The 19,813-nt window shown below is 39.1% G+C and overlaps 2 protein-coding genes across 3 annotated transcripts in view; one reads left to right on the forward strand and one right to left on the reverse strand.

Moving 5' to 3' along the window:
- DEPTOR (DEP domain containing MTOR interacting protein) overlaps positions 1–19,813 on the forward strand; it is a 741,617-nt gene that overhangs the window by 313,448 nt on the left and 408,356 nt on the right. The gene's annotated exons all lie outside the window — the stretch shown is intronic.
- Positions 1–19,813, reverse strand: part of MRPL13 (mitochondrial ribosomal protein L13) — a 434,401-nt gene that overhangs the window by 7,932 nt on the left and 406,656 nt on the right. The window contains exons 3-6 of the mRNA XM_042462241.1: positions 18,400–18,493; positions 17,378–17,438; positions 6,173–6,259; positions 5,371–5,492 (exon numbers count right to left, since the gene is read on the reverse strand). Of these exons, the coding sequence (XP_042318175.1) occupies positions 5,371–5,492; positions 6,173–6,259; positions 17,378–17,438; positions 18,400–18,493 (364 nt within the window). The remainder of the gene's footprint in view (positions 1–5,370; positions 5,493–6,172; positions 6,260–17,377; positions 17,439–18,399; positions 18,494–19,813) is intronic.

The following is a 19,813-nucleotide window of genomic DNA, read 5'->3' on the forward strand; positions in this document are numbered from 1 at the left end:
TAGCTCAGAATTTCCTTTCAGATAATACATATGTTCCATTCAGTTTCCGCTGACATGATAAAAAAAAATTACTGCTCAAGTTCAGATCAGACACAAATTAAAATGTGTTCATTCACCCCCTGCTGGTAATGATTGCATGGTGAAGTCAAATAGCTGTCTGACCTATACCTGCATTCATGATGAAAGAGGAAAGATTCAAAACAGACCAGAAAGCATAATATGGGATGGTGAAACATTTAAACAGGTTTTAGTGTCAACAGGATGCTTAGAATGGGCAAGGGGAGATTATATGGCTCTAAACATCATTTTAGCAGCTCTCCACCCCTTTCAAACATATCCTGGTCATATTTTATTTCTGGCTAAAAATGGAGAACTGCTGCTTCGTTCTGATTTTTTAAAGTGATTTTTAAAATAATAACTAGAAATGTCAATCTTAGGTGCTATTAGGGTTGGGGAGAGGTTCTGCAATCTTCTCAGTATTCAAGGGCATGCAATTTTTGACTGGTCTTGCTAAAAATGTGCTGCCAGATTCCTCCATCTTGCTCCTTGTTCAGTAAACAGATTCATCCACTATCAGCCATGCAAGTCTTCTCATACCCAGCCTCATGTTTGGGAGAAAAAAGAGCAGTGTGCCCAATTTGGACAATATTTGGTAGAGAAACTGAATAATATCCTTGAGCAGTGGCTGAAAATGTTGTTCCCTGTTTCTATTTATTATGGGTGGCTGAAGTGGAGAACTTGCCTATTTTATCTGCTGTTTATAGAGACAATCCAGGGTTCCTCCACTGAAAAGGAAACAAGGATGCCACAAATAAAGGAACTAGAAAAGGGTGGCAGGGGGCTTGCCTGGTATGGTGCTGCATTCTCTGGACACAATGGCAACACAGATATCAAACAAGCCTTAGCTTTCCTACCAACAGGAGATCTACAGAGGATGGGGTTGCCACACAGTTTTCAGGTTGACCTTTGCCTATCTTCCTAATTTTGAAGTTAGGAGGGCTGATAATTTGTCACACTTGCAAGAAGATAGTAGCACATCTGCCATGGAGACCAAACATTCTGAAGCTGAATTAAATTTTACCCAGCTTAACGAAAAGTATTCCCATTTATGAAGAACATATCTCGTGAAGTCAGGAGACACTTCTCAAAGCAAGACAGAAAACCTTGCAGCAGCCAACAGACAACAATATTATCTTTTTTACCCAATGGCTGTAGGTCACCTCAGTCTTGGGAGATATATTCTTTTTGGTTCAAAGACTGTCCCTTGGCATTATATTATAATGGTGTCACCAAGGATGCCCCTTGCCTACTTTTTTTTAGATTACCTAGGAAAATTATGTCCCATGTCCTGTCATCATCTAAAGCAGTGCTATTCAAAGTGGTGGCCCATAAGTGGTGTTGGGTCTGTAAGTGGTGGTGCTGGGTCCGTGGTAAGTTCACAGGAAAGAAAAAATTCCAGTTAATGGCCACAAATACAGTGCTGGTCCCTGGCACAATGGGAAAGAAAACCTACTGGTCCACCATATCAAATAGCTTGAGATGTACTGTTCTAAAGTCTGGCTGGCAGTAGCATATGAAAGGGCCCTCCCTGTTGTGCCAAGATTGTTGAATGTTTAGCCTCATTTTGCTCCCCCCCCCCCGATGTATTTTTGCTCAACTCTTTTGTTTGTTTGTGCATATGTCCTGGCAAACATTGGATATTGTACTTAATTTCCTATTTCTCATGAGTTTAAGGAAAAAAAATTTTTTTTATCCATTATTGTGATGTTTTTCGAATACACTTTTTCCCTCAGCAATTAGCCTGGTGAAGATGTAGGCAAATGTTATTGCAAATATCAGGCTGAGGTGGAGAGAATGGCAGCTTGTCTAACACCACCTAACAAGTTCATGACTGAGGTGAAATCTGAACCACAACTTCTTAATTCACAGATACATTATGCTACAACACAGCTACCACCTGTATTTGCTTAAGAAGTTGTGCTGTCACTCTAAGTAATAAAACACTAATATTTTGATAGAACATTGGGTGCAGAGAAGTTGGAAGGCAGTATACAATCATACTTTCTCTGAATGAATAGAATAGAACTGATATGCAGGGCACTCCCAAGCAAGTATTTTTAGAAGGATATGAATACCCTCAGGCAAGTCATTTTCATTCTTGCTCTTTCTCAGACAGCTGGAATGAAGGGGTCTATAATTTTCCACTTGAAACGGTGCCTAATATTCACAACTGAAGACAGGCAGTTTTCATGCACATTTTACTAATTATAAGCTGTACCATTAAGTACCATTTTCATGCTTCACACCACATGACATTTCTCTGTGCTAAACAGCTGGCTTCCTGTAACCCTCTTAGTTGTGGTGATAACAGACTCCAACATCACAAGATAAAACTACTGTACAGAAGTTTAAAATTAGTAAGATTTAATGAAAATTGCTACTGGAATTCATTTTAGGAGGAAGTATTAGCATTAATTTTGCTAGCATTTTAAGACACATCCTAAACTAGGCTGATTAGCTGTGTTGTTAACTAAGGCTCTCTCCTCACACACTCACAATTCTCCACTGATTTTTGCTGCATCTCAGCATCAGATTATTTTATATGCAATTGCTTCACTGTTCTTATACAATTAGGGGTCAAGTGTTTCCCTCCTTTCTCAGCACAATGAAAAACTTTCTGATCTTTCACCCCTCCCTCCTTCCTTCAGGTTAAGTTAGATTCTTAAAGATTTAGAGGAGAGAAAAGTTCTCAAGGTAAATCAAGGCAGCTGTGGTTAACAGCCTGATAACTTTCATTTCTGAACTAGACGACTGAGTGTACTTTACTAAAGAAAAGAAGAGTAGTTTCATTGTATGGGATATGGATTGCAGAAACGACGTAACCCCAACATATAGTTAGTAAGCAATCTAAAGAGTTGGGGGAAATTACTTTTAGGATTGTACTCCCAGTATCCACCAGCCAGCATGGCCAAGGGCAGCCCTCCAAAAATTATCTTGTCCAAGCTCAAACTATTTTGTTAATGCACAGGTATAGGTTGGAGGATATTTGGCTTAACAGTAGTGAACAGAACCTTGGGATTATTGTTGATCATGACCCAACAGGATACTACAGCAAAGAAGGCAAATAATATTGTAGCCTCTATTAACAGAACCAATGTTTCCAGATCAAGGTAAGTAATACAGTTGTCCCTCCTTATTTGCTAGGGTTAGGGGAACAAGACCCCCGTAAATATGGAAAAACCGCAAATAACAAAAACACTGTTTTTACCTGAGAGGACACCTCTCTCGGAATCTCTAGGTCCTTCAGTGCAACTCTGTGGTCAATGTCCAACATACACTGACCATAGAATGGCACTGGAGTAGCTACAAATGGTCTTTCAGTGCAACTTTTAGTTAAAGTTGACCACAGAGTTGCACTGGAGGACCTAGACAGTCCTAGAGAGAACATATTAATGAAATCCGTGAATAATCAAATCCGCAAATATCAAAGCCGCAAATATGGAGGGATGACTGTAGTTCCACTATATCCTGCACTGGTCAGGCTACATCTGGAGTACTGTGTTCAGTTCTCGGCACCTCATTTTAAGAATATAAATGAATATAGACAAGTTGTAGTGGGTTCATAGAAGGGGAACAAGGATGATAAGAGGCATGGAAAACAAAACATGAAAGGAAATATTGAGGTAGATGAACATGCTCAGCCTGGTGGGACGACATGACTATACTCTATAAATATCTAAAGTGCTGTCACAGAGAGGAAGGTGTAGGTTTGTTCTATGGTACCCCAGACGGTAAGACCGGTTTTAAGTTACAGAAGGGTAGATTCTAACTGAACAGCAGAAGGAACTTCTTGACAGTGTGGGGTGTTAGATTCAATGGCCTATGCAGCCTCTTCCAACTCTATGATTCTAAGTCAAGGGGTCTTTACTACTCAAACATCAAAGCAGTCCTTGATAGGACATAAGTAACTTCTGTACCCTGGGACTAATCTTGCCCCCAATTTGTTTTCCATTTTCCTTGGGCTCCTATCTAGGAAAATATATATTTTAGTCAGCCGAGAAGGAAAAAGAAGAAAAGAAGCAACCACACAATGGGCAGGAAGTGACAGGTGAAGACAATAACAATTTAGGCATCAATGATAGTAGATTCCCTAATTTAATGGCTCAGCAACCGCAGTCTTCACCAAAGTATTTGGATTGTGAAATGTGGGTAAATGAACTAAATAAACTTACAGTAGGCAACGTTATGCAAATCTTAGGCAACATTATGTTTGGCATTATTTTATTTACACTCCTAAACCTTTGAACACATATATAATATATATATTTCACTGTTCAAAGCACTTCATATGTGTCTTCCTTATAAGGTAGTTCTATACCACTATTATCTGAACTGTTGGCTGTGGGTGAGTCCAAGAGAAGACAAAGTTGCCTAAGGCCCGGTAGCTGTAGAAAGAGCAGGAGATGTCTCAGTTTACAGTCTTAGCCAGAATGCTATATCAGCTAATAATATGAAATATAAAGCACTTGAGTGACAAGAGAAAAAGGGTTAGACATCTGGACTGTCCTGGAATTTTCCACTGGCTCAAGGTTAGCAGACTGGAAAGTACTGCTTGCAAAAGGAATGGATTTAAATAAATTGAGCCAACAGGGAGCTGGCTGGCTCTAGCACTGTATCTGTCTGATCTAGGAGATCAGACTGCTGAAATATTGAGGTCTTCCACTGTGTTCAGTAATTGCCGGATGCAATTATTTTGCATCCTGTAATAAGATATGAATAGATACAAGATAAACAGCCTGTCAAAGGGCAACAGAGATACTCTTGTTTTGTAACCCTGGTGAACTGTTGTCACAGGTTTTTAACCAACAATTTTCTGTATGAAAGCAGGATACTACCTTTTACAAGATATGCAATTTGGTTTATATGAGTATTTTAAGGACAGATATGAGGTAATCTCTCTTTTCAAATATTTTCCTATTATCAGAATTCCCAATTTCCTTCAAAAAATAAAAGCAAAGGAAGAACAACAAAATCAATGCATAAAATTCTTCCCTATATGAAAAAAACATACCTACATAGCTTATCTGCCTCCAAGGAAATAGTTTGCCTCACCAGCATTTTTAGAACATTTTTAGCCACTTGAAGACTAATACAGCCATCCCTCCGTTTTCGCAGGGGATCCATTCCGGACACCTCCGCAAAAACAGAATTTTGCACATATTCAAGCCCCATAGGCTTGAATGGGGTGCACGGCTGCGGGTGCACAAACGGAGTCTGAGCAAATGGAGGGGCAACTATACATTCTTTAAAAGCTAATCTATCACAAAAGTAATTATAAACATCCCTTTTTAAAGGTTTTTAGATACTTACGGAGTCCAAAGCCTTGGGAAAGCATCAATTTCCTCCTGTGTGAATTCATCTAACCTCTTGGGCACCCTACGAGGCTGTGGAAGCTCCTCTACAAGATTCTTACGTATTTCTTCAGGGATAACCTGAGAAAGTAATCAAAGATGGCCACCAGTCTTCACATTAGTTCTCATAGGCATTGATTATATTTTGACAGAATTGTTACACAGTAGCAAATTAGCATTTTCAGAAATTCTGAAGCCATGGAGAATAAACAATTGTTTCCCCCCCCCCAGCTCTTTTTATTCATCACTCTATCCTTTTAACAAACATATTCCACTGATTTAGCGTGTTTAGCTCAAAACAGCAACTGGATTTAAACTTATGTATGTAATCCTGAAACCAGTGGAACTATCCCTTCATTTTGCAGACAGGCAAGTAAATAATGTTTTGGTTGTAATTCATCAAAATAAAGGAAACAGGAAAAAGTGAAACAAAATATTAATTTCCATTACAACTCTAACCATATATGCCTATCTTAGCAAAACAGATTTTTCAAAATAGCCAGTGACATCTTAAAGGCCAAAAACTATTGGCGCTTGTGATTTCATAGGCAAGAAGAACATCCTCCAGCTATGCCCACACTGTGTGGGGATAACAGGACTTGTAGTCCAACTCATTTGGAGTGCCCAGATGTGGAAAAGGCTGGGGTAATGCGAACTAAGTGACGAAGGCATGAACAGGCTTGGGGAAAGAGCATGAAATATACATAGGTACATTTGAGATTAGTTCACAAGAAACAGTACAATCCCAACTACTAACTTACATCATCAGCAAAAAGATGTAGTCTTTGCATCATGGTCCTTCGGTGAAGGTTTTTGGGAAGCATTCCATAAATAGCCAGTTTTACAATCTGAAAAATAAATAAATAAATACATGTCTGATATAAGATGTCAGAAATAGAGATGTGACTTACACAAGTCAGTAGATAGTAGCACCACTAGAAACAGGACAGTCCAGTCAAAATTTCTTTTGTTATAAGCCCACAGTGTGGGCTGTGTGTGTGTGTGTATAAGTGTGTGTAGTATAACATGTAGGTTAAAGTGCAGTATCACACATGCTGGCTGGTAACAAACCAGGTGAATGTACTGAACCAGGCCAATGGTCAGCCTGATTCTATGCTGTCTGTATCAGAAGTAACCAGACTTGAAGTTTGCAGGATCTGCTTTTTTCCCCACTAGCATCATAAGGTCTACGAGAAAGAACCAGGTATACAACAGTGGCTCAGGATGGGGATGTAGAACTGAGGAACAAAATGTTTGAGCACATGCTTAACCCAGAAATTTGTTTTGATTGGGAGTCAAAAACCTTCAATGATCTACTATAATTCACCTGTAGATGAACTCCTCTGTCCACCGTGATCTAAAATGAATAGTAGAAACTCTTCAGAAAGACACCTTTGTCAGCCCTTTCTGAATTTGTCGGGGATCATTTGTATGATAGAAATAAACCTGGTATGACCCTAGGATCATTTGTATGAAAAACATGGAAAGGGTTTGTAACAAAATGGCTTCTTGGCTCCCTTTCTAATGCTTTGATTATTTTCTATGTAGATAGCTCTGGGAAGCCAAAAATGGCATATGAAAGCCATAGTTCTGTTCTGTTGCTCTCAGGAATTGACATTTAATGATGTTCTGCCATTGAATCCTGAAGGCTGCACTTTGTTTAACAGTGAGGGAAATCAATTATTGGGACCTGAGTCCATGTCAGTGAAAGATCATAGTTCAGTGATAAAACATGTTTTTCATTCTGAGACTGAACAGCTGATTTTGACTAGTACTTTCTATCCACTAAGAACTCCTTAGTCCATCCTTGATAATTATTTAGTGATGTAAGTAAGATACATTCTTCTAAATACTTTTCTCCCCAAATGTATTTGGTTTTCAATTGAAAAAAAAATGGAGCCTCCCCTTCCAGAAATGAAAAATGTTCTGCCTCCAAGATATAAATAATTTTATGGTGAACTATTTATATATGAGATGATAAGTCATGTATTTGGCCCTCATTATCAGAATGAAAGCTCATACTGAAATACTCTTGGACGCTGAGCTATTTCTAGATTGCCAACATAGCATACCTGAACTATGAAACCAGGGCTAAAAACTGGTACAGGTTGAGAATCCCTTATGTGAAAACTGAAATGCACCAAAATCCAAAACTTTTTTCATGGGTAGCTGATACAGTGGTCCCTTCCCTTATGCGGGGGATCCGTTTCCGACCCCTCCCCCCACATAAAGGAAATTCCACGTATGCTCGAGCCCCATTTAAACTATTGGGGCTGGTGCTAGTGGCAGTGGCACGCGACCCATTATTGCTTCCGGGGTGTGGCAAAGCTCCTTACGGAGCGTATACTGAAAGTTGTGTATGATGCGGGCACACTGTATAATGACACCCGTGCTTTTGATGTATAAAAACTTTGTTTCAAGTACAAATTTCAGTTCAGTGTAAACTAACTTTGTTTCATGTACAAAATTATTTGAAATATTGTATAGTTGACCCTCCACATTTGCAGCTTTGACCTTTGCGGTTTTGATTATTTACAGATTTGATTAATATGTTCTCTCTAGGAATCCCTAAATCCTCCAGAGAGATTCTGGTGAAAATTTACCATAGAGTTGAGCTGGAGGATCTAGAGATTACAACAGAAGACACCTCTAGGCATGTGTAGGTCCTCCAACATTATTCTATGGTCAGTTTTTGGCCGATGTTGGACAGAGAGTTATGCTAGAGGCCCTAGAGATTCCTGGAGAGGTGTTCTCTCAGGTAAAAAAAGTAATATTTTTTTATTTGCAGTTTTCTCACTTCTTTGGTGGTCCTGTGTCTCCAACCTCAGCAAATCTGGAGGGAACACTGTATAAAATTGCCTTCATGCTATGCATATAAGGTGTACATGAAGCATAAATGAATTTCATGGTTAGACTTAGGTACCATCTCCAAGAGATCTCATTATATATATGCAAATATTCCAAAAAATAAATACATCTGAAATCCAAAACATTTCTGGTCTGAGGCATTTTGGATAAGAGATACTCAACTTGCCTATCTATACTACAAGCTGTGAAATCAATGAAAGCCTCAACATTTACTGCAACTACTGGGCAATCTGGGGGAGCCATTATAAATACACTGGTCCCTTGCCTTATGCGGGGGATCCGTTCTGGACCTCCTCCCATGTAAGGCAAATTGCGCATTGCCATTTTCGTTGTGCAGTTGCATATGATGCAGGTACACTGTACAACGCTGTGAGTTCATTTACATCTCCTAGAAATACAATATTATTTATGGGTGCTGAAGGGAGTAAAGAGAGAGAGAGAGAGAGAGAGAGAGAGAAAAGGAAAAATAGAAAAACAAATATCAGTATCTCTAGGTGTAGTTTGAAACTGTAGACCCACAGAAGAGATTTCATGGATTCACTAGGAGAAAGGGCAGGACACCAGTTCCCACCAGGCAAAAGTGAAGGATGACAGAAGCAGTAACTCACCATCTGGAGGGCCACATTTTCCCAACTCCCACTTTACCAGGAAATACTAGATAGTGTATGGAAGACATGTGTTCAACTACAGAGCTACAATGCACCCCCTTTCCAGAAAAAGAGAACCCGAAGTGATCCAAGAATGTTTCTTGGACACTGAAGCCAGGCAAAGGAAAAGCAAGAGTTGCTCTCAATCCCAAAAAGCATAGTATGCGGAACTGCCTGAATCAATTCTCTATTTATTCAGCAATCAACTCTACATGGCCAAAGTAATGAAACAGTGCTTCAAACCCCTGAACTGAGGAGTTTCTTGACATTTTAAATGAAAATTTTGGAAACAAAGAACTATCTCAATTTCTCACTTGTATCTATTTGTTTCCTGGCTTGAATGCAGGAATTAGCAACTGAGGAGGATAGAGGGGATGAGGAAGTCCGTTTCCTTGAAATGGGAGGCTGTTCTAGAGGGGCTCAGATGAGAAAATCCTGGACAGCATGCTGAGTATTCAGTTTGCCAGTTGCCTATCCCTCTCTTAAAACGTGCAGTAATGTGCAAATTCAACAGCCAAAAATGCAATACGCTAACATTAATCAGTTCTTGAAACAGTTGGACAAGCTCACGAGGAAGGAACTAATAAAAGCTGCCAAAAAGACAGCAAATTAAGAGAAAAGATACACACACACACACATACAGAAAGAGAGAGAGAGAGAGCAGAGTTTCAATGTGCCAATATATAAAGACACCTATATATATATCCCATATTTGGAAAGTCAGTAAAGCAGCTTGTTGAGTTTTCCAAGGCAAATTTGGATGACCTGTCATTATTTAAGATGACACTGGTAAAATGAAAGAGTTAAGAGAAAATCTAGCTCAAAAATCAGTACCACTATATGATTTCAGAGCAGGCGCGCACACACACACACGCAAAGGCAGAAATATCTTGCCCTTTAGAAGGAATATTTCATGGTCTCTGGGAAAAAGAAGAGAAGACTCAGTCCAAGTTTGTTCAGCATTACCATCAGGATCTAGATAAAATGATTTTTTAAAGTGTGAAGAACCTTACAATGAACAGAAACACTGCAGATTTCCAGTAAGAGCTGGTATAAGCAGTTCGAAGACCAAAGGTATGAATTAGGAAACCACTGGTTCCTATCTAGCTTTCCACACCCTCAGTTCCCAATATCTACAACGAGTTATAATACTTTACTGTAGGGGCAACTTAGGGAGCTAGGTATGTTTAGTCTGGAAAAGAAAAGGATAAGAGGTGATAAAATAGCCCTGTTTAAATATTGGAAGGGATGTTATACTGAAGATGGAGCCAATTTGTTTACTGCAGCTCCAGAGAATAGGACCTGGACCAATGGGGTCAAACTACAGGTAAAGAGATTCCACCTCAACATTAGGAAGAATTTCCTGACAGTAAGAGCTATTCAACAGTGGAACACATCTACTTCTTTGGAGGTTTTTAAACAGAGGCTGGATGACCATCTGTTGGGATGCTTTGATTGTGTATTCCTGCAGGGCAGGGGGGTGGACTGGATGACCTTTGTGGTCTCTTCCAATCCTGTGATTCTATGATCTTACTGTGAGTAGGGAACCACACTGGACCTCAATTTACTGGGATAGTACCAACACTGAAAACTGGCATTGGCCACTGAAATTGATGATAGTGGCTCTCTATGATGCAGGAAAGTGACAAAAGTACCCTCCTGCCATACAGAATCTTACACGTTGGTAAGGCCAGCATCCCTTTCTCTTCTGCAAGATAATATTTTTCATGATGGCAGCAGGAAGCTGGTAACAGCTGGAGGGAGGGCTACATATGGCCTGCAACTTGCTAGTTTGTAAGAATACTAGCTAGGGAATATATGTGACACACTTTGAACTCTTGAAAGCATTATACAGGTGTTTACATATCACTATAAGCTAATGCCTGGTAATTACAGTATATTATGACTGGTCCACAGTGGAATCCAATTATGTGAACAAGTTTCCTATGGGTTTGGCTGTTGTGCTGCACATTTAGCAAGATTAAAAAGCTTTTAACTGCAGCTATTGCTCTTACCCTTGAGTTTCCTGAGGAGGGGGGAGAGCAGAAAAGTGAAGGAGTTAGTTACAAATAAAGATAAGGATTCATTTTGAACTATGACTAAATGTCTCCTCATGTCGAGTCAAAGTATTTAATTTAATAAATCTAATAAATTTCAAGACTCAGCATTATATCCTACTGTCAAAAAAACTTTATGATCACAATATAAAACATCACAGTCAGAATCTATTGCTGCTGTGTAATGTCATTTCATGCCCAGGCAGCCATTTTGCAAGTGGTAAGTTATTAGAATAGTAGAAGATCTTTAGAGGCAGGTTAAAATGCATTCATCAAACCCAGTAGATAAAGCTGTTGTAAGTGAAGAGAAAAGATGCAGACAAGTGGAATTCATAGCAAGACAGTGGAAAGTAGGGAAAGGGCTGAGTCCTTCTGCTGCTTTTCACCACCTTTTCCTAAAAGCAGATTTTAAAAAAAGTTTGAAGATGCACAATTACCTATAACTTTCTAATCAGTTCCTGAATTACAACAACATTACTTAGGAGTTCCAGCATTCATAGGAGATTCAGCTTAGAAAACCCTGCATTCAAATTCAGCAATCTTCTTCTTTTTAGGCATTCACTTCTATGTAGGACCAGAGGATGAGGAAGAAAACATATGGGCACAAAGCTCTGTCTCATCATGTTTTAGAGAAGAATAGACAATATGGTGAAGACAGCCAGCATGGTGTAGTGTGGTTTGATCACTGGACTATGATGATGGAGACCAGGATTTGAATGCCTGCTCAACCATGGAAACGCACTGGTTCACCCTGGGCAAGTGACACTCTCTCAGCCTCACAAGGCAAGGCAAACCACCTCTGAGCCAGTGAGTTTCATGGCCAAGTGGGGATGCGAACCCTCATCTCCAAAGTCACAGTCCAACACTCAAACCAGGGTCGACATGACTAATTAATATATATTTAATTTGCTTACGCAAACACTTCTTTCATTCTGTTTCTTAATAACAGAAAAACACTGCCTATTGATTTTTTAGGACAAGCTCTGAGTGAATTAAAAGACAGACACAGATTCAGGGTACAGAGTCAGAGGGGAAGAAGTAGAAAAGAGCTGGTTAATTCTAAAAGAAAATATATATATATATTAAAAAACCTCTCAGACAGTAGGGATTATATCACAGGAATCATGCAGAATTTCTGCTTAAAATATATAGAGTTACAAGGAAAGAGGCAGTGGTAGAAACGAGAGAGGATTAGCCTGGTTTCCCGCTTGTAAAACCTATACTGCTTGAGCTAAATTTACTTGCATGCTAAGTCTGAGAGACCGTAGTTTTAACTCCTGGATTTCATCCACAAAACCATTTTATTTCTAGGGTATAGAGTTGCATAGACAGTATCTCAAACATCAACTAACTGAAATTGTCATGTATAAAACGGAGTTTATATTTCCCTACAGCATGTTTTTAAATATCTGCAATACAATATATGCAATATTTACAAAAGAATGACAAGTGAGAGTAAAATATGTTAATGTAATATATATGAATGTAGAGTTCATTGATCATCTGAATCCAAAATCAGTTTTTTTGAGTATCCCATGTCTTTCAGAGTAAATAAAAATCCTGAGATCTTTCCTTGAATTCCCCCCCCCCCCACATAAAACTTCTTATATGACACAGCTGACTACCATTCTAGCCCTCGTATCATTTATCCCTATCTCTTTCTTTTAAACTTCTGGTGCTTCCATCCTCCTGTTTTATTTTTCTTTCCCAGACGTCTCAGTTGGTTTTGTCCCTACTTCCTGTTCCTCAGCCCTGGTTTCTTCCCACCCAAGGATTTGCTTTGCTAATGTGCTGGGCATACCATGTTTCTTGTCAACAATATCTTAAGGATGTGCTTAAATCCAGAGACTAGGACCGGATGGCCCTTGCGGTCTCTTCCAACTCTATGATTCTATGATTCTAAATCCCAATCCTCTACACTGGCAAACAGTTTTACAACCCAGTCATTTAGGTTATACATTATGCTAAAACTTATACAGCAAAATATTTATTTAGATATACTTGACACTGGTTTGCTTTCAAAAATGGGGTTTGGCAGTAGAAACTGGTGATGAAGATGGGGGGAACTGGAAGTCAATCTCTTATAACTTCAATGCTTACTCTGGATAGAGGGCAGGACAAGGATATCATATTTGATAATTTTATTGACAATGAAATATGTACGTGTTTGAAGGATGGCAAGACAGAATGGTTTGTTAGAGGTAAAAAGACAGCTAAACATGTGTTGTATGCCTTCAAGTCATTTCTGGCTTACGGTGAACCTAAGGAAACCCTATCTTGGAATTTTCTTGACAAAATTTGTCCAGAGAAGGTTTGCCTTTGCCTTCTCCTGAGGCTGAGCACATGTGACTTGCCAAAGGACACCCAGTGGTTTTCACAGCTGAGCAGAAATTGAACCCTGTTCTCCAAACCACTACACCATGCTGGCTCCACACATACTGTAGTACTGAAAAATCCAAGAACACCCCAAACATCAATATCAGATTCAAGACTTTATATGGAATAAAGACATGTTTATATAAATGTACTATATGACTCATGGATAAGTCAAGGGAGAAAATTTTGGGGCATGTAATAAAGCAAAGTTTTCAGGAGAAAAGCAAAGGAAAACAATGCCAAAGAACTTAACAAAATTTCAGCAGACCTAACTGTTTGTGCTTATACTAAAGGCAGGATGGATGACAGAATAGAGAGGGAGTCAGTACTTGCAAGACAGATTATACTCTTGCTTTTCACCAGGGGATGATTCATTTTTTATAAGAGTTAAAGTACAGTGTTTACATTGACCTGTGGATAAATCGACTCAGGTTTTTAAGGTCAATTTTTTGACTAAAATTTCTAGACTTATACATGAATATATATAGTAAACAGATTAAAAAAAAGACTAATTTTGTTCCTTGTGTTTTAGCCATGACCTGCCAGCATTTCTAGTACTTCGTTAAAACAAATATTTAGTTGCTCCAGTTAACTGCTCCAGCTTGTTGCATTCTATTATGGACTATGTTTCCATTAGTTTTGTCTGTTGTTGTTTAAAGCATCATCATAACACTGAATACAATTCACATCTTATGAGAGCTTGGCCATCACCATGAAGTATTTAGTGTCTTAAAACTGAAGCATGTTGGGTTATGCTGCCCTCCAGTGTTCAGTGGCCAGTTTATGCAAGAAAAATGAATACCACCTTATCATGTGGGCCTAATTTAGTTTCAAAAAAAGAGGAAATCTTAAATTTAACCTGTTAGCACAGGATGTATCTGCATAATGTCACTGAACTGTATTCAGTATTATGGTGCTCCTTTAAACAACAACAGGCAAGACACTATAACCAGTAGCATATCACATAGCCAACCACATGTAGTACATGGCTCCAAAGGTGGTCGAGGAAAAACAATTTAAAAAAGTTTTTATTAGATATTTTTAAGATTTAAATAGGACTAGTCACAATACAGTAAATACTAAGTTTCTTGCAATTAGTTTAATGGTCTGACTAACTAAGGTTGTCATGCACTGTTTTATATAGCACATTTTGATGATAATAAAAACTATGACCAGATTCCTCTATCACAGTCTATGACTTGACTTTACATATACACAGCTATGTAATAGACACTAAGATACTGTACTCTGATAATGAATTGTGAAATGTGTAATGAGATTCCAGCAGAAGGAGGCTCCTGATGAACATCAGGCTCCACCAATGCAAATCGGCATTCCTTAGCTGATGTCCAGATGCACGATGGGACAAATGCACAATGGCCACTTTGCTGGCTCTTCTATGTAGTAACTTAACAGCAGTCCTTTACTGGATATGAGCATTATGGAACTGTCCAATTCTAATTCCTGTAAGCTAAGTCCACTTACGAAAATGTAAATCCCCAAAAGGATACTGGCCTATGTATTATCTAACGATGATTAAAAAAAATAGCCTAACACTGGTTAGGCTGGTGGCGCAGTGGTTAAATGCCTGTACTCCAGCTACTCACTCACAAACCATAAGGTTGCAAGTTCAATCCTAGCCAAGGGGGCTCAAGCTCGACTCAGGCTTGCATCCTTCTGAGGTGGCTAAAATGAGTACCTAGCTTGTTGGCAGCAATTAGCTTACACTTTGTAAACCGCTTAGGTAGTGCTTAAGTGTACTGATAAGCGGTATAGAAATGTACTTGCTATTGCTATTGGGCAGGAGTAGGCAACCTGCGGCCCGCGGGCCGGATGCGGCCCGGCAAGGCCTTGGGACCGGCCCCCACCCGGTCCTGCTGCCGATTGCCGCCGGAGCCTTTGGCCTCTCGCGTGAGGGCATGGGGCCTTTGGCCTATCAGGAGGAGGCGGGCAAGGGGGGGCAAGCGGCAGGCAAGGGGGGCAAGCGGCGGGCAAGGGGGGCAATTGTCTATAGAAACCTCCAAAACATGCATTTATATTAACATTTTTTAAAAAATCAGCAATTTTTTTGTGTGTCCTCCATTTTTTTCAAAAAAAGTGCCCTCCATTTGAAAATTTTGTCCTACATTTGTCCCGGTTTATTTATTTAAAAATTATTTAATTATTTAATTTTTGGCTTCGGCCCCCCCAGTTGTCTGAGGGACAGCAATCCTGGCTCAAAAAGCTTGCCTGCCCCTGCTATTGGGTAACTGCCAAAGAGACAGGAACCAATTGTTGCCTCTTTGGCAAGCTACACTGCTCCAAAAATCAATTTAAAAAATGTCCAAAAAGAAAATGGAAAATAACATCTGGTTTCCACGCCTGGGTATTTTTGGATTTTTTTTAAAGTTTATTTTGCTTTTTGGGCAGGGTTGTATTTTAGCTAACTGGCATTGCTTGAAGTGGCATTTTTTTGCCACTTCCCACATTTAAAGTTGTGTGAGATTCCAGGTGTTGGAGGGGAGTTTAAAAAAAAAATCCCTGGAGGACTACATGAGGCACATGTGCTACAGTTTCTTCACTGCTGGCATACAATGTAAATAATACTCCAATTTGTTCAAAATTAAGAAGGTGAAATAAGCAGATCTGCACCCTTGTTTAGAAGACATATGGACTAGTATCAATGACACACTTAATGTAAAATGCATCCTAATCCCTGGACAGAAGGCTTGTGTCACATGTCCGACTTGCAATATCCAAACTTTTTGATAAGTCTGCCACAAATCAAAATATTACTTAGTGCAAAGCTAAAGCAGGTATTGTTCTTTTACAGGTCTGCATGCAATGGCATGATTGTGTGTCTAGTCTACTGAGCCAGGAAGCAGGCAGCAGTATACCAGGAAAGGGATGGATAGAAGTGTATGCTAGAGCAAGGCCCCAGACTCTGGCTCCTGTCCAATTGTGTCAGAGGGAGAAACAGTGCAAGTCCTTGGTATTTCAGTCTCTCTCTTCCCAAGTTCTCTATCTGTGACTGTTGATAGTCACTTCAAGTAGTTCTGCTTAATATGCTAAGTTAATATTTGAGGATCCTTGAATATATGAGGGATCATATAGCATGGGAGGAATATGTCAACCAGAATACAGGCAGCTTAGAATGTTTTGATAAAGATGTGGATTATAAAAGGAGGGGAAGCAGTTTGATTAATTTAATTAAAAAGGGGGGGGGTAGCAGTTTGAGAATACAGAATAGTATATGGTACAAGGCACAAAAACTGGATGAAGAGATGAAACTGTGACAGTCACTGAACTTTAACAACAGGGAGAACACAAAAGTGTGTGAGAAGGAGATCAGAAAGGTGAGATGGTCTGGTACACAGATGGACAGTGTAAATGAGGACTAGAACAGTGAAACTGATGAAAAGCATAACATGGAACCAATGCGACAAACAGAAAGGGCTGCTGCAATCATAGTCAGGAAAGAGAGATGCAACATTTTTAACTGACAGAGAAAATGGGGAAAGACAGTAAGTAGTGCATGAGGAAGAGAGAGAAGGCAGAGGTTAAGATAACAAGGGTCATTTTTGCAGTGATAGGAATAACTGGATATTGCTTAGTGATATAGTTGGCAATCAGTTTTAATTCATAGCTAATAATATGACCTCACCCCACCCCAAGTCATGACCCCACCCCACCCCAAGCTACTTAATAGTGTAGGAATACTCTTCATAGTAAATTTAATGATTATATGGAAATAATGTCAGTGGTAGAACCTGGCAGTTGCTTGGTGTGGGAGGCAAGTGATGAAGAAAGAATTAAAAAATCACTCCGAGATTGTATTATTATTATTATTATTATACTTTATTTATATAGCACTGTAAATTTGTATATCTTTGAGATGACAGCACATGCTGAGATAGTGAAACACTCTGCCTATACTAGAGGGTCATTAAGGATTATAGGCAGGACAACTCACAAGAAAAGTCAAGAAGTCATACAGACATACAGTATGGACAAAAAGCAGAGAAAGATGCTGACTTACTGCTGTTGGATCTCTCTGATGCAACTGAGCTGCTGTCACTTGTTTGAAACCACCAGGATATCTACAAAACAAAATGACAAAAACATTCACAAGTGAACATTAAATTAATCTATTTACAGTATTAAAACAATTTATCTTCAAGTTAAAAGAATAAAATGCGACTAAAAAGATAAAAAGCTCTTTAAAACAATTCAGTTCAAACAACACAGAATCCCCATGCTCATTCTTTAAAAACTTTTTTAAAAAGCCTGTCTGAATAAAATGGTTTGAGCCTGGTGATGGAAGGACAAAGAGGGGTCCAATTTGGCCTTCCTGGGAAAGGAGTTCCAGAGTTTAGGAGCAGACATCAAGAAGGCAGTCTCTCATTTCCTCACCAATTGTGCCTTCAGTGATGATGGGACTGGGAAGGCCTCTCCTGCTGATTTCAAAGACTGGACCAGCTCATACAGGACAATACAGTCTGCCAGAGAGCCTACGCTTAAATCATAGGTTATTTATAATGCTTATAAGTTATTATCAGCACTTTGAATTATGCTCAGAAACAAACTGGCAACTGGTGAAGTTGTTTCAACAGGACTGTAGTCTGGTCTTTACAGGATGTAATTAAGGCATGTACCTTTAAGGCAAGGAATGGGAGCAGTTGGTGCACAACCTTTAAATGTGAAACAGCCAGATTTTCATTTGGTATTGAAATCAGGCCAAAATCTGTGCCAGTTGGGCCTCCAAGGGACACCACCACTAAGAAAATTCTCTACTCTTGCCTCCACATGATGTACATCTCCTCACAGTGGCACATAGAGGGCCTGGTAAATCTTGATAATAAAGCAAGTACAGATAGGGAAAGGCACCCCCTCAAATACTGAGGTCCCAAACCATTTAGGCCTTTGAAAATCATCATCAACATGAACACAGAAATATATTGAAATGAGAACAAGCTGAACAGATATCTACAAACACTTGCATGTTGTGAGAACAACACTAATGTTTAGTATTTTTTGTTCTGAAGATCATGGAAAACTTACCCAGTATGTGATGAATACACCTTCTGCTCCCATTTGTTGCCAGAAAAAGCAATATGTCTTGTGTTTATTATGACAACATGATCTCCAAGGTCACCTAATAATTTCAAAAAGGATCTCTATTAATAACATTGGTAAACAATGAGCTGCAGCTATACAGAATAATAACATTATGGGGCTCCAAGTGGAAATTATTTTTTTAAAAAACATACATTTACTTTTAATAACTTCCATTACTGGTAAGGTGGCTTATAAGCAAGGCTTCCATTGCTAATGGTCTGCAATGTGCATAGGCAGGCAACTTCCGGCCCTCCAGGTGATGTCTAAGTGCAACCCCCATCAGCCCTGGCCAGGGCAGCCAAGAGTAAGGACTGATGGAGACTTGACAACATCTGGAGGGCCACTGGTTTCCAATTCCTGACATAAAAGAATCTGATGTTATAAAAGAATTTCAAATTGTTGCCAGGAAAAGAGAAATATGAATTTAGTTTTAGTTTATTACTAGTGCTGTTGTCAATACATGCCTAATCTATTCTATTCATAAGCAACATCCAGATGTTGCCTACATCAGACTGTATGTGGATCATGGATCAGTGGCTGGAATTCTTATAATGAATGCTAGATTAGATAAATCTTCATCTTATCTAAGAAAAACCCTCAATTCAATTCTTAAATTCAAACTAACAGTGCTTATTAAGGTTTACTCAACAGATATTAATTATGCCTCACTAAACAGTGGTGGTAATTTGAGTGTTCGATTATGGCTCTGGAGACAAGGGTTCAAATCTTTGTTCGGCCACAGAAATCCAGTGGGTGACCTTCGGCAAGTCACACTCTCTCAGCCTCAAAGAAAGGCAAAGACAAACCCTTTCTGAAAATAATCTTGTCAAGAAAACCCCATAACAGAGTCACCATAAACTGGAAACAACTTGAAGGTACAAAACAATATAGTCAGAAAATCCAAGGTATTCTCTTGCTTTTTAAGTATGAACATGCATGGATAGATTTCTTTTAGATATTCTAGCTCACAAAATAACCTAAATTAATCTCTGGACTCTCTTTTAACCATAACAATTGGAACTAAATGTAATCACAAAGGTGGTAGCTAAACTTATGTATTGTTGTTGTTGTGTGCCTGCTCCACTGTGTGGCTCTCAAATCTATGCATACATCATAAAATGAATGAAAGAATTTCATCTCACAAAAATGGCTTTAGGTAATTAGCAATCTCTGCTTCAAGTTGTGGGCTTCAGTTTATCTTTCTCTGAGATCAAAGTTATGTAATATCCAGAGAAAAAGGTTTAGTGAAACTATTCTTATGGGAACAGGTGGGAGAGCAAGGCCAAGCAACAAAGAGGTGTTAGTTATGGGGAGAGACAACACAGAAATAATAATAATAATAATAATAATAATAATA

The sequence above is a fragment of the Sceloporus undulatus genome, chromosome 4, assembly GCF_019175285.1.
Source record: "Sceloporus undulatus isolate JIND9_A2432 ecotype Alabama chromosome 4, SceUnd_v1.1, whole genome shotgun sequence".
In the NCBI taxonomy this organism is placed as follows: Eukaryota; Metazoa; Chordata; class Lepidosauria; order Squamata; family Phrynosomatidae; genus Sceloporus; species Sceloporus undulatus.